The sequence below is a fragment of the Meleagris gallopavo genome, chromosome 3, assembly GCF_905368555.1.
Source record: "Meleagris gallopavo chromosome 3, MGAL_WU_HG_1.1, whole genome shotgun sequence".
Lineage (NCBI taxonomy): Eukaryota > Metazoa > Chordata > Aves > Galliformes > Phasianidae > Meleagris > Meleagris gallopavo.
This window is the reverse complement of record NC_139406.1, coordinates 35,754,146-35,769,209: the sequence shown is the minus strand read 5'-3', so window position 1 is coordinate 35,769,209 and position 15,064 is coordinate 35,754,146. Positions and strand designations below refer to the sequence as shown.

At 42.2% G+C, this 15,064-nt stretch overlaps 1 protein-coding gene across 1 annotated transcript in view; it reads left to right on the top strand.

Moving 5' to 3' along the window:
• PARD6G (par-6 family cell polarity regulator gamma) overlaps positions 1 to 15,064 on the top strand; it is a 58,489-nt gene that overhangs the window by 5,582 nt on the left and 37,843 nt on the right. Inside the window, exon 2 of the mRNA XM_085220643.1 lies at positions 5,229 to 5,451. Within this exon, the coding sequence (XP_085076769.1) occupies positions 5,229 to 5,451 (223 nt within the window). The remainder of the gene's footprint in view (positions 1 to 5,228; positions 5,452 to 15,064) is intronic.

The window sequence follows — 15,064 nt, the reverse complement described above, 5'->3', positions numbered from 1 at the left end:
TCTGCCCGCAGGCTTGTGTGCTGCTGGCAGTGTGTAATACCAGGTCTCCTGACTCAGTGCTGCTTTGTCCTATGGGTGGCAAGGGGCCAGCTGCTTCTTTTTGCCTTGTGCTGATGGTGGCATGCCATGGATGCTTGCTTCCTGCACTGTAATTGTGCTAAGGCTTGGTGGTGCATGGGGTGCATGTTGAGCAGTATCTTGAAAATACAGGACCAGTTTGCTCCACATCCTTTGCAAGCAGGCTTTGGTTCTTCCCTGAAATTAGGAGAGGGAGAACAGCCATGTAAGGCAAATATTTCTTTCTTTTAAAGGCTTTGTTGTGAACAACAGCTGCATGAAGCAGGACAGCACTGTGGATTTGAAGATGTTTATCATGAGCTGAAGCAGAGAGGGCAGTTATGCTGGTGACCCTAATTGAGAAAGTTACTGGGGGGGGAAGGAGTGACAAAGAGGGTGTCTTCAAAGGAACAGGCTGGAAAAAAGTATCTTTTGTTAGATGGTGGTGTGGCAAAATGGTGCTTAGGAAGGCCACTGAAAAGCGCAGACCAGTAGTCAAGCAGGAGTTTGATGGTGTGTGAGTGTTTGTGGGTTTCAGACACTGGGCAGAAAAGGTCTGAAGGTAGCTAATGTAGATCTGTGGTTCCTCCATGAAGGGGGGTACAGAAGTTGCAGGTGCTAGGGGAAGCTGTGTAAGGTTCTTGTGTTGAAGAATTTAGGTGAGGAAGGGAAAAGAGTGCGCAAAATGTGGCTCAATTTACCCTTGTGCTGATGGTTGAGATTCTCTGAAGAGGAAATCTGTAAGAGATGGCAAGGGTGGCACATCTCATGGAGAGGTGTTGGTCTGAGAGATGTGGTCAGGCAGGAGGTAAACTTGTCTTCCAAGCTATGGAGGGAGAAAGATCGTCAGGGACTGGAGAGGGTTGGAGGGGTGAATACTGCCTTGCAAATGAAAGTCAGAGAGGCAGAAATTGTTGTGTTGAAGTACTGTGAAAGTGAAGGGGAACCATTGGGGATGGGGGAGGATAACAACTGAAGATAGTAGAGCATGGCTGTGATTTATTGGGGAGTGACAGGGGAGGCTATAAGGGAGAGAAGAGTAACAGCATAATGCCTACCAGGAAAAAACTTTGAGGTTGAAGTAGTAAAAAATGTCTGTAATGGAGTTCACGGGAGGATCAAATACAAGGGGCAGTTTTGTTCTCCTGGCCACCTCTGTGAAGAAATAGTAAATGGTGAGCAGGGGACTGAGCGGGATGCAAAATGCCCAGTTTCCCACCAGCTTGATGGTTGGAATGGAGCAGAGCTGCTTTGGGGCAGGTGGCAGAAGGCAAGACGAGAACTTGTTGCAGAGAGCATCTGCTTGGTTGGTGACATCTTGCTGTTAGAGATGACCGTGGTGAGATTGGAGAGCAGTGTGAAAGAGTGCTGAGTGAGTCGGGGAAGACATGTCATGAGAAACGGGAAGGCAGAAGGATGACAGCTGAGCTCAAGCCCCAGTTGAAACCACCTGGTACAAAATCATTTACCTTTTGTCTTCCCTCCTTCTTACTGATAAAGTTACCCTGGTCAGGTAGTCTTCATTTTGGAAATCTCATGGGTAAGCCAAAAATACAGTCTGTGCATGGATGGGAGTGTTTGTTTTTCTTTCTGTCCCTGATACTTTGTGGGAGAAGTAAGTGGTTAATGTAATTCATGTTTATTGCTAAATGTTCTCTGTTGTTCTCTTATTACAATAGCTTAAACTCAAAGCTAGCAATAAGCCAGAGGGAGAGCATCTCATAAACATAGCACTTTTTCTTAAAACCCCATAAATTTCTTGAAATTACCTTTTCTAAAAAACGAAAAGGTCACTTTGGCTTGCAGAAAACTCCTCTGTTTTGTTTCACAAAATAGCGGCACTCTGAGGAAACAGACCTCAAAATCCTGCTCCTTTCTGCCCTCGCTGCTGCACCCCACCATTTTTTAGAAAAGTTTTTTAAAAAGAACTTGATTGCTGTCGTGGAGCCCATGTAAGTTTTTTGGTCAGCTGGCTGTGACTTTCTTCTTTTTCGTAACTTTCATCAGAACACTTTTTTTCCTTTTCTTGTAATTATTTTTCTTGGCCTCTGGTTTTGCTCAGGGCTCCTGCATACTGCATGGCATTTGTTTTGGATGCTTTTGGTCGTGTAGTTGCAGACAGCAAGTACAGTGGCTGGCAGATACTTCGGAGGAACTTGGGACAGAGCGTATTCTTTGTGAAGCCAAATTGACAATTCTTTCTAGTTTTTTCTTCTCCCTTCCCCCCCCTCCACAACATAATTAGCTCTGTTAGACTAAATTCATTTAAGTTCCCTTGGGCTTTCCTGCCCTCTGACTTTTGCAATAGTAGATGCAGTATTTGCATTAGATAAAAAGGTCAGAATCATTTACTTCACTATAGAAAACTAATCTGCTTGTTAAAACTGTTAGTTTGTCAAGCAGTGTAATACAGTATTGTTCTGGCAGAGACTGTGCTAGCAAACACCAGTCCTTGTGTCTCTTTCATTGGAGTGGTAGACTAAAGATGAACTTTGTAGCTTAGAAAAGCAGATAGCCATTGTGAGTCTTTGAAAAGCCCTCAGAATTTGAAGTTTCTGGAAGATACACGGTGGGTGTTATCTTGAAATCCTGGCTGAATACAATGCGGAGCACCCGGTCTCCAAGCTGTGTGGTACTGCAAAACCTATTATTACTGCGATACTCTCTATCAGCCTCATTAGGGATGATGAATGAGCGGTCACTGCTGAAGCATTTTTTACCCTCCTCTGAAAGGACCCGCTGACAATGGTTGCTGCCTGTGCATGTGCCTAGGGTATATTAATCAGCTAAGCTACAACTACAGCAGTGCTAGACTTTAAACAACAAAACGTCATCTGCATTTCCGCTTAAATCCCTTTTGAAGGGACTTCCTTCCCCTCTGTGGAGTCGCCTTCCAGCTCCCTTGCCTTGAAGGGCTGCTTCATGCAGGGACATGTGAAATCTCATATGCTAGTTTATTGCTGTCATTCTCCTACACAAAAGAGGTTGACTCTTGTCTCTCCCAAGGCTGAACAAGTTGATCTGGCTATGCAGTGTTATTATCAGCCCTCAGTACCCCAGTCTGCAGTAGGATCCCTATGGTGTGCCAATACTCCGTGCTGCCTTCCACAGATACCTGATGTGCCTCAGAACATGCTTCCTGCAGGGCCTAGGCTAGGAGGCCTGGTCTCCTCATTGATGCCCACCACTTCTGTAGCAGCCTCAGCTCAGCCTGGGGTTGTAATAGTTGTCCTTGCTTCTTTTCTCCTCTCCTTTCCCATATCACTTTTCCCCTGACCACGATGTTCCTAGCGCTGGGCGCATCAGGACCCAGAGGCTCACCAAGGCAGACATCAAGGTGTTTTGTAGGCTGGGGTAAATGAGCGCCATGCTTGTTTGTGGGGCTAAGCAAGTGGCCTGCCCAATAACTGAGTGTTTGCTGGGACTGGTACCCAAGGGATGTTGCTTTGGTTAAAGGGGTGCTGTGTTCAGATGTGCTGAGGAGTGTAGCTGTGACAAGACCTACAAGAGATCTCATTGCTGCCTCTTGAGCTTGCTCCATAAGTGCTCAACTTGTCAGGTGAACGTGACTTCTTTTCTTTCGTACCTAAAGAAAAACTTTTAGATACTGTTCAAACGAAGATGTCGACTTTCCTATTGACATATTTTAAACTGAAAGAGTAAGTTGTCACTTGGATATTTCTTTGAAGAGGAGTGGGGGTTGAGGACAAAGACTTTTTTCTTCCATTGGAACCAGCTGTGGTTTGTTTGGCTTTTGTGCATTATGATGGGCACTCTGAATTGAAATCCAAACTGGAACTAACAGTTAATATTACAAACAAGCAGCTTAATTTGACTAAATGAGCTTTCAGATGATCACAACTAGGCTTTGATGCTGAAGAGTGGGATTTTCATAGCTGTGGAAGTAATTTGAGAACATGCTTGCACCCAAAAGCTAGCAGGGCTTTTTTTTTTCCCTTTGAATAAATATGATTCTGGTGATGATTCATACTTTTGTTAGCCTCAGCAGAAGAGTGGCTTGCATGTATAAGTTGATTTAACAACTGAGAGCCTCTGCTTTGAGAAAGAAGTTACAAAAAGTTCTCAATTTTCTTTGATCTTTTTGTTTGGATGTTTTTGTTTTTTTTTTCTTTTGCCTGTGGTCTCTTGCCTGGCATTGACTGACTTTGCAAATGAGAACTTCCATGAGATGCCAGTCACTGCCTTATTCCTGGATTTATACTTAAGTGTTTTCAGAAATGAGTGTGATGAAGAGGTTCAGTTGATAAACAGTAGTACTAAATGACCTAAGTTAGGGAAAGAAACATACCAGCCAGTTGTCGTATTGGTTTAGCTAGATGCCTGATTTTTCACGCCATTCATTTCTAAGATTGGAGAATCTGATAGTTTCCTCCTGTTCTTAATAGCATACTTGCTTTCTGATATCAGAAGTAAGGCTAATTAAAGTCTTTAATACAATCACTTTTTGACTTATTTAACTTCATGTATTTAAAACACATTAAATTGTTCTGTGCCAAACCATCTCTCCTGGATTTTTAATTTTTTTTTAAGTCACTTGTGAAGCTTCAAAACTAGAAACTGATGGAGTGACAGAAAAATTAAACCTGTAGAAACACACTTGAAGGACTTTGCTCATTCTGTATGGATGCCAGGAAATTTTGGGGGCATGTAGAGTGAGTGTAACTTCCTAATAGCAGGCTGTGCGCTTGCATACCACGCTAAGAAGTATCGTGGTTGGGATCCCAGTGGTATTGATGGAAAGCATGTAAAGAATTTTTATTAAGGTTGTTTGAATAGCTGAGGAACTTCTTTTGAAAGCAGTGGAGTGAGCACTTCTGCTTCAGAGAAGACTAGTTCTGTGGACGTCTGAGATCATGATGATAATGATGGCACTTCAGAATTGAATCCTACCAATGTAATCCTCTGGATGAAAACTTAGTGTGTATTTTCAGATACTAAGGTGGCATGTGAAAGCATACCTATTGTCAAGTAGGGTGGTGTCTTGGTAGCTGTGGTTATATTCTAATAGGGGGCTTACTAGGGTGTTTGTAGACCTGACAGCACTGATACGTATAGAAAGGAGAAGTGGTGGACACCGTGTTTAAGTGCCAAGCTAAAACGTTGTGCTTTGGTGATGTCTGAAAGCAGATATTCTTTGTTTTCTCTTGCAGTTTGGGGCAGAGTTCAGAAGATTCTCCCTGGACCGCTACAAACCAGGAAAGTTTGAAGACTTCTATAAACTAATTCTTCATATTCATCACATAGCCAACCTGGAAGTGATGATTGGATATGCTGATGTGCATGGAGACCTTCTCCCTATTAATAACGATGACAACTTTTTCAAGGCTGTTTCAAGTGCTCATCCGCTGCTCAGGGTTTTTATACAAAGACAAGGTAAGATGTGATTCTCATTTCAGTGTATTGAAAAGTGCTGGTACAAGGTGACCCTCATTTAAAGGCCAGGGTGATGTAAGAGGAGCTTAGGTTCTCCTCACAGGGTCGCAGGCTGTTCCTTCAAGCACTTCTTTATTATGTGCAGAAGTGGTGTGGTGTCAGGGGAAGTAGAAGTATGGTATCTGGGTATCACCGCAAGACCCTTCTTTTCCCAGGGGAATGTGCCTCGTGCTGCCTGCGCTCTATTATCACTGCAGCATGCCAACAGTGCTGCTCTGCCTGATTGTGGGAGGGGATTATGGTACTGTACTACTGCAATGCATTTAGAAATCCCTGGTCTAGTGGTTACCGACCCTGCACATTGCAGGGGGTTTGAAAATAGATTATCGTTACGGTCCTTTTCATCCCAGACCATTCTATGATCCATCATGATAGTAACATCATACTCAAGTATTCATGCCTGTATAGTGTATAAACTGAAAGATATATAGGTATTTAAGAGGGGAAAAAAAAAGTTATGTTGCAAATGAAGTCTTGTTTGACTCTGATCTGCAGACAAACAGATGATCTTCCCTCTGTCCTTATGTAAATGACTGTTGATTTTTTTTTTCCTTATTTTTAAGTCAAGTGTTGGGCAGAATAGCCCGAATGTCAAAGTGACTTCAAGTTTAAGCGGCTGTGTGTTATTCTTGTAAAGCTTTTATTGCAGATAACTGAAACTATTCCCTACCTTCCCCCCAGAGACTGTGTTGACAGTTGCTTCAGACAAGGTGTCTTCCCACAGAACTCATTAAATCCCACAGGAACCTGATGCCATGTTAACATTGCTTCCACAGTGTTTTCAGACACGTAGTGATTTCTAGCGCAGGATTAGGAATTAAACTCACATCAGTAGCAGAGTCAGAAATGGGACCTCATCTGTGACTTGGAACACTCTTTCTGGAGCTGGACTCTGCTGCTTGGGTTTTGTACCGATTAGGATTTGGCAAGAGGCTCCAGCCTGCTCACTGGTAGGAGCTAATTTAGTGTGTGGTTTAATTTGGTGTCGTCAGATACAGAGATCTCTGTGGCCCTCCCCATTCAGAGTGTGTTATCTGCCTTTTTTTTTTTTTTTTTTTTTTAGATCTAAACCTAGACAAGTTTTGTTTGTGTGTCTGTTGTATGAGTGGGAATGTTTATGAGAGAGGACTTGAGTTGCTGTCTCTCCTTTCTCATGCAGGAAATACCAAGTCAGATGATAAACCCTCCTTCCTGCAATGCCTGTTAGGGCTTGAATGTTCATGGTGGGTCAGGTCATAAGAAGTTGCTTGCATGATTTTGTCATGCCTGCTTCAGTTCAAGTTTATTCATGTGTCTGGATCAATCCCGTTCAAAATGTGGCTGTTCTCTCTCTGTGCAGACCACTGGAAGTTGAGTATCCGTAGCTGTGCTGAGAGAGGAGTTGAAACAGAACTGCTGGTCACACAAGGAGGCAAAGGAAAGAAAACTTAGCTAGGTGTGGGAAAAGTGCTCTCTCCCGTTATTCAGTGAGAGATAGTATGCTATTGGTAAAGGTTTTTAACTTTTAACCTTGGTGGAAAAATGCAGCGTTTCTTTTTTTTTTTTTTTTTTAATTTTTTAAAACTTGTTATTCTGTGGAAAGAATTACGCTGACTCAAAAAGGAAGCTTATATAAGAGGAAAGACAAGTCAGTGCCTCTCTGCATGCGGCAGTGCCTGAAAGCCTTCCCAAGTGCGCATTCTCCTGTGCTCCCTCTAAAGCCAGAATGAATTCTGGTCTGTCCCTTTGATTAATGGCACCTTTTAATATGGGACTCCTGCGGTTAACACTTGAGATGCATACTTGTCCAAGGTGGTGTGGAAGCGTCCGTGTTTTCTTATGTGGGAAACAACCTTGAGAAATCGTTCCCTTCAAAATTAGCATGGATTCCTGGAATCTTGTTTCTCTTCCTCCTTTTCTCCATCAGACCTCTTGCCCCCTGCTTTCCCCAAAGCAGTGCTGGTCCTGCTGGAGAGCTGTGCTGGGGAACAATGTGCTAGGCACCTTTCCCAGAGAGCAGGAAACCATTGTGCCATCCAGGGGAATGTGGTGTGTCTGCAGTGCTTCAGCTCACACCCTAAACTCTGGCTGCGGAGGTGGGAAATTAAGTTGACAAGGATGCCAGTAAAATATGAAGCCAGTCCTCTTCTGTGACTTTGAAGGAAACTGCAGAGCACACTCTTAAGCCTGTTGGGTCATGGATTGCTGTCCACCGATGGGAGAAATCCCAGGAGGTGGTTGCCAAAGGTTGTTCCTGCAGTGTTACAGAGTGGAGGGGTTTGGGGCACAGAAGTACGTAGACATGGAACGAGTGAATAGTTGAGCTTCAGACCTTTCTGTAGTAGAGTGGACTGTTTATCAACTACTTGATGAGTCATTCTATCTATTTTCCCAGATGATAGCTGGGTTATTCTTTCTCTTGTCAAGTAGGTTAAGTAATCACATTAAATGAGTTTAACTGTTTGTTAGCAGAGTGACAGAGCAGATGGCTTACTCTTTGCATAAAAATAATTTGCTAGGTTTTTTTTGTTTGCCTTGTTGTTTGTTTTTCTTTTAAATCTGAGCTTTGTCTTGCACTCCTTTAATTCAAAAGTACTTTCCCAACCTGTCCCCAGAGGCGAGCCACATAGATTGATTCTCACATGCCAGATTGATGTCTAGGTGTGAGATAGCTGTTTTATTCTGTCCTCATTCTTGTTCGTGTCTCCAGAGCCTCAGAATTTTCAGGATCATAGCAACTGTTCCCTTTTCTAGGCAGCGGATGTCAGTGCTTATTAGCCAGCCTTTTTATTGAGAACTGGATTGCTACTCCCAGTGTGCCTGCAACAATTACTCTGGATGCTTTTGGGGGTCTTTAAGCCGTGAGGACATCTGCTGGTTAGATCTGAGTGAACTCAGCTCAGAGTGATCCATCTGCTGAAAGTATGTGTTGCTCTTCCCTCCAAATTGCAGTGCAGATAAAAATCCTAATTAGACAACCAGACTATAAAAAGAAAAGCCAGTTTTTCTTTGACTTGCTTTCCCAGGCTACAGTATGGGCTGTGTCCTCAGTTGCTGTAAGCTGATGTGCTCTTGACTTCATTAGCACAATAGCAGTTGATATCAGCTGATGCTTCCAGCCCAAGAATTTATTTACTTGGCTGTGATTGATATCAGACATATCCAGAACTCCATGGAAGATGCCTGCTGTTGGGGGAAAGGATGGATATACCAAGGACTCTAGAACAGTGCAAAGAATTATGGATCTGTTTGACTTAGTCCACAATAACTGAACTCTTGTACTCTAGCTGAAACCTGTGTGAATGAAGAGCTTTTCTGAAGACACAGTTGTTCACTGTTTTTTCAAGAGTTCATTTGTTCTGTGTCTGATTTAAACTACAGCTCTGGAGAGGTGCAGTCTTCTGAATACAGCAAAAATGTTTAAGCTGTGAGTTCAAACAGAAACAAAGACCTGAAAAACTGAAAGGGATCAGTATTACATACTGCAAATGCATTTCATTTCTCCTTGCATGATTAAATGGAATGACATGACTGTCAAATCTTGTTTGTAATACCTGTCTCCCAGAGTCAGTGTGTGTGCAAACTAGGCTGTTTTGGAGGCTTTTAAATAGGATGGAATAATCAGAAATACAGTGACTCTCATTATAAACCTGCCTTGAAGCAGCTCCTTGAATTCTGTGAGTGAGACACAAGGATATTAGTGAAGGTCTGTGAGATAAGAGACTCCAGGATTTGCCCTATTTTGCTTGGATATATCAATGTGGCATGCTTAACATAGTAAGATTAGAAACAGGTGAGAAGTATTGCAGGATGAAGATGCTGATCACCCTGCAAGTACTCTGCAGCATTTTTTTCCCCAAGCAATGGAGGTAGGTCCCAGTTTGTGATGAAGAACAACAGGCATAGTGAATGGAGAGAGGGTTCTAATTCTGGTTGGGCATGCTGTTGTAAATCCAGGCTGGGTTGTGGGAGAAGTGAGCGAGACTGATGATGATCAGACTTTCACTTCCTACTAGTCTGTAGGATTGCATGGGCAGTAACATAAGAACTGCTGCAGTTAAAGTAGCAAAGCAGATGAGAAAGCTTGTGAGCAGCTTGTCCTCATCTTGATCCCAGGCTGAGGTCACTTTAACTATTCCTTATTGGGATTGTTTGGTTTGTCCCTATCACTGATGGAAGTGCATCCTGACGATGGTTTGAGGTTTTAGACCTCTGCTTTCTTTGCTAAGTTTCTGTTAGCATCACTGTTTTTCTGAGTTGGTAGTACAGGTGTAGAAGTATCTCTCTTGGCAGAGCAGTTCTGAAAGAATACCTGAAGGAGTTGGGGTTTGGAGAAAAAAAACTTGTTTAAATATTCAGGCAGTCTAGAGGAGATGTGTAGAGTGTCAGCAGGAACTGAAATTGTGGCTGTTGTGTGAGTACAGCTGTTGATTGTATGAGTCAGCAAGTGTATTGCTACAGCTCTTAAGCAACTTCCATAAAAATAACAGCGAACTAATGAATGTTGGGAACCTTTATCAAGCCTAAAGCACGCTACAGATCAAATTTACAGTCTTTCCATTCATGGAGTTAATTTTAAGACTTTCCAAAGGTTTGAATGGTTTCCTACAGATTGAAGACAGCTGAAATTCTGACCTGTCAGATGCTGGTTCGGCATTTCTGTATGTTATACCAAGTATAAGACTTCCTACAGGCACATAAAACAAACAGCAAAAACCTTAAGAAGCTGAAGAACTTTCTAACAGAGCAGCTAACCCTAAGACACTATAAAGCTGACCAGAACAGAGCATAATATAATAGTTAATGCCACAAATAAACTGCAGCTGTTAATTGAGGTGGCCTGAAGCTAGTGAAGGCTGATGTCTTGTAGTACCTTTGTTTTGTACTTTGCAGTTACCAAAACTGCAAAAAGCTGTTAAGTATCACCTTCAGAAACTCACAGTTCAGAGTATGTTCTTCTGTACTTGTATTTAATAGTCTGTTATGGTAACAGTAAACCAGTACATTGAACACCAGACCTTGATTTTTCTATAAGAATGGCTAGCGCTGCAGTCTACCCCCAGTTCTCACTTAATCCAAAATCAGCAGCAAGAAATGTGCATTTACCAGGCAGGCTTTTGGATCTGGTGTTGAACATGGCTTGTTTTAACCAATTTGGAAGATGCTATTTTTCCTCAGCAGTGTGCAGTGACTAATGTGTTTGAACTGCTGTGCCAGGCAGTGCGAAGTCTCTTTTTTATGTGCAGATGCAGTTCATAGCTCTACAGTTTATTTACCTGGCGAAGTTCTGCTTTGCTTAAAGTACCAACATGTGTGTTTAGCTTTCTTGTTTCATAAAATCATAGCAATCACAGTTCTAAAATAAAAAATGTGCTAATGGGAATCATGCCCAGGTCTGGCTGAAAAACTGATGGTGAGTTGTTTTATTGTCTTTCATACTCTAAGCAGATAATCCTCAGGAATGGTGGTTGGCTGTCTAACCACATGTGTTAAACATGAGAACTGGCTTTGAGGCAGCAACTAAAACCTATTTTCAGCTAAAACATTCAACCCTCTGCTGAGACTTCTAGAGGAAAAGTTCAAGAGTTAAAGTCTTAAGCAAATTTTGGTTCTTTAGTAACCTTCCTGTTTATTTTACAATGCAGGCGTTGACTTTATCATCTCAAAATGTTGTCCTTTGGAAAAAGAGTGATACGATTTTTCTACTCTTGTTAAAGGCATCTGGTATATTAAATATTAAAGCAGGTGGCAGTGCATGTTGAGGCCCTGAACTGCTTCTGGTCTTGGTTGAGCTGTGCAGATTTTCAGATAACCTTTCTATGAGTCTGAGGCATTAGAATTAAAGTTTGGGTTGCAGAGATGACAACTTGAGGGTTGTATGCTCTTGTAGAAGATGAGAGAGGAGAAGCAACTGTTCTGGCACAGGCTCTAGTTGGTTCAGCAGGAGATGGCACCCCTTCTGCTATCCACGCCATTCCAGGGCTGCTACTGGGTCTCTTCTGCCTTGGTACTGGTGTGACTCAGTGGCTGAGCCCTCCCAGACAGTTCTTTGGCAGAAAACTAGTTGCTCTTCTGAGGCACTAGTGTGGACCGGGCAGGACCATGGCAGTTTTCACTATGACTTATGTTGCTGTGAAACATCTTCATAGGAGGAAGCATTAGTCTGCTTGTAGCCTTTGGAAATGGACAACACTGCTGTATTGAAAAAGGAGGAAAAGCATCTTGCTTGAGCTTTTGACAAGATTAGGGGATGGTGGTAGTTCATGCTAATATAATAGGAATTGCTGCTAGGCTTAAATTAAGTCCTTTCAAGATTTTCTTTAGAAACATCTCTCTGTTTGAGCTGGAGGGGTCTTTGAATGCTTGTCAAACCAAGTGATCTTTGTCCCACTCAAGTTCTTTGATATCTGAAGATAAGTAAAAATGCAGCTGTTTGTTCCAGTGAAGTCTGGCAACGAATTACTGTAGCTTTTTTGCTCCACCTTTCATGTGCAAATGATGAGACTGGGTAATCTTTCAGCTGCTTTATTAAGCACCCTTGAAAACATTGTTTTATCTGGCTCATCAGACATAAACACAAAACAGCCTTGGATTTTGTTGTTAGCATGGTTAATGATACCTGTTGGCTAAGCAGAGTGAGCAAGGCTGCTTTTCTCCTTGGAAACTCCGCATTTAGAATATGAAGGTATTTTTTCATCTCCAGTTAATTAAATTGCAGCTAGAATAGCTGGTAAGCAAGAATTTCAAGTGTTAGGAAAGTGCCTGGAAATAGTACTACTACTAGTAGTGCCTACAAATTGGGTTTCTGGAGTAAATCTGAAACTGGTGTTTCTACAACACTGTGTGCTGCATAAATATTAGTGTTCTACTGTATGCTAGGGATGGAGCAAAAGCCTTGTGAAAATGCTGCTGCTTTATAATTGGCCAAAAAAACTTGTGCTTTTGTGTTAAAGCTATGTACAATTTGCTTTTGGTTTCAAAGTACAGAAACTTTTGAAGAAAATTATTAACAACTGAAGTTTAACTGATTAAATTTTTAAACTGAAGCTTAACTGCTACAGGTAATGCTTCTTAAACTACTTCTAGCTGACACTGGCACCACTGGTTCAGCTGAATTTAGATTAAAGGAGCTTATTTGCAGTGGAAGCTCATGCAACCTTTAGTGGGAACCTCTCTTGAGCTCCTTGCTTGGCTTTCACTGATGAGCCATATGTCACAAAGTAAAGTAACTGTAATCCTTTTATATTCCACACTCATGTTCGTTGTCTTAGAATTGCAATTTGCTGCTGTGATGTTACTTTTAAAGAAAAAAAAAAACTCCCCCAGTTATGCCAAATCATGTCCACAAAAAGACGGTCTCTGTTGAAAATTATTTCTTGTTTTCTTCCTTGATCTGACCACCATAACAGGTGGCCCAACTGTATTAATAAAGCTGGAGAGGAAGGCTTGTCAGATGATGTTGAAGTCTGTATGAGGGAATTTTCCACTATTTATATTTCCTTACCTTAGCAGTCAAAACATGAGATTCTGTTTCCTGTGCATGGCTCAGGTTTTTTCCTGTTCTGCAGAGCTGTCATTTCCTTTCTTGATGGAAAGAAATACAATGTGCAGATAATGAAATGCACCTGATGATCTCTTCTTGACACATGTTCTGGATTTTTACCTCAAGAGACCTTGCAAGCTCAAAGCGGCTTTCATGTGGTGAGGGAGGATAGGTACCCAATACAAATGCACACATTAACTCAGTGTTCAGGCCTTTGGGAATAGACTTTCTTCTGATTCTCTTAAGTACTTTAAAGGGCTTATGACAACTTAATGAGTGCACTCATGCATGAAAGCAAGTGAGCGTTGCTTGATGCTTCTGCTAGCTGGAGTAGGCACTGAAAAAGTAGCTCAAATGACTGAAGATATAACTCAAACAGCCAGAACACAGGCAATATTTGTTTTTCAAAGTGAAAGCTCCTCCTTTGTCTTAGGATTGCCTGCATTGTTGGGATTGCACATTCCAAATTTAAATGTGAGCTTCAGCTATAATAATGCATAAGCACTCATATTTTCCAATTCCAAGAGTGAAAGTGGTCTGGGGGCAACTGAAAGCCGCCTTCTTGATCCTGCCCCTAATGATGATCTGCTCAAGTCTTGTTTTTTCCTCTGTGCTATGTTTAGAGTAACCAAGAACCCTCTGGGAATATTAAGGAAACTATTAACCTAGAAAAATTCACTGTTTTTGCTCTTCAGTCCCCTGAGATATACTGACACTAAATAACTTCTAGAAACTTCATATGAAGAACTTTCAGACCACTCACCTCCTTCCTTCTCTTCCCTTTATTTTCCCATATTTTTCTGTCTTGCTGAGTTCTCCCGTATATGGCTTTTTATTTCTTTTGGCTTGCTGCTCCTTCTGATAGATTTTGAATTGTTCTGCAAGGCTGTTACTGGGAGAGAGTTTGTAAAGTACACAGGTGCTGGTGCCTACTTGATTCCAAGTGTTGGAAGGAAGCTTAGGGAGCATTAAATAGAGGTGAAGTAGCAGTGACAGTGCAGGTAAGGAAATAATTAGTGAGGGAAAAAATACAAGTAATTAATATAATCACAGAGTCATTAGAGTTGGAAAGGACCACTACGATCATGCAGTCCAGTCAACCATCAGCCCACCCCCAACCATGCCCACTGACTGCGTCCCTCAGTGCCACATCAGCACAGTTCCTGAACACCTCAAGGAACAGTGACTCCACCCTTCCCTCAGCAGCTTGTTCCAGGGATCCAGTTAACTTTATTCTCTGCTTACGTCTGCAAGTTTGAAGGAGAACAATTGCTTAAGTTGATTTTACCAATGAGTAAGAAATTCTGTAGTGCCTGGCTTCTGTGGTAGCTGGGGAGCTACTATCTTGCTGAGCTGGTGGAACACAGTGCCTGGGCAGGGAGCAACACAGGTGTGTCCCGGCCTCTGGCAGCAGTGGGCTCAGTGCCTCAGCCACTGCAGATGACCACTGCTGATTCTTTTAAAGATGAGGTACCAGCTGAAGATTTGAAAAGCTTTTAAGCTCTTTTACTCATCCATGGATCCCACAGGCCTATCAGTTCTGACACCTTACCGATGACAGCTGGTTTGTTCACTTTGTTAGCCTGGTTGGTGTCTTACTGCTTTGTTTTTGTTCTGTCAGGCAATTTACTATGAGCAGATGCAGTGGCTTTATTTACAAAATGATGCCATCTTCAAGTCTTTGTTTTTGTGACTGCAGTCAAATTTTAAGTGCAGCTGGCATGAGTAAAGGGACAAAAACATAATGTGTTAAACTAGAAATCCGTAAGGTTTCAGAAAGAGAAACTCTAAGAGTCTGAATAGGTGCTTTAGAATAGATCCCACAAGTGAGTCCAGAGTAGTGTCTTTGTCACTAGCAACAAAGGAAAAACTGAGTTGTCAAAGCTGCTTCTTCATCTGTTGGGTTGCTTCATGTAGGAGTTACTTTTCCATGTGGATAACCACGTCTTCTTTCACCAGGCTGCCGTACCTGAAAGGTTGTGTCCTAAGGGTTCCCCCTGAGCCACAAACAGCACTGATGATCTGCTAGTG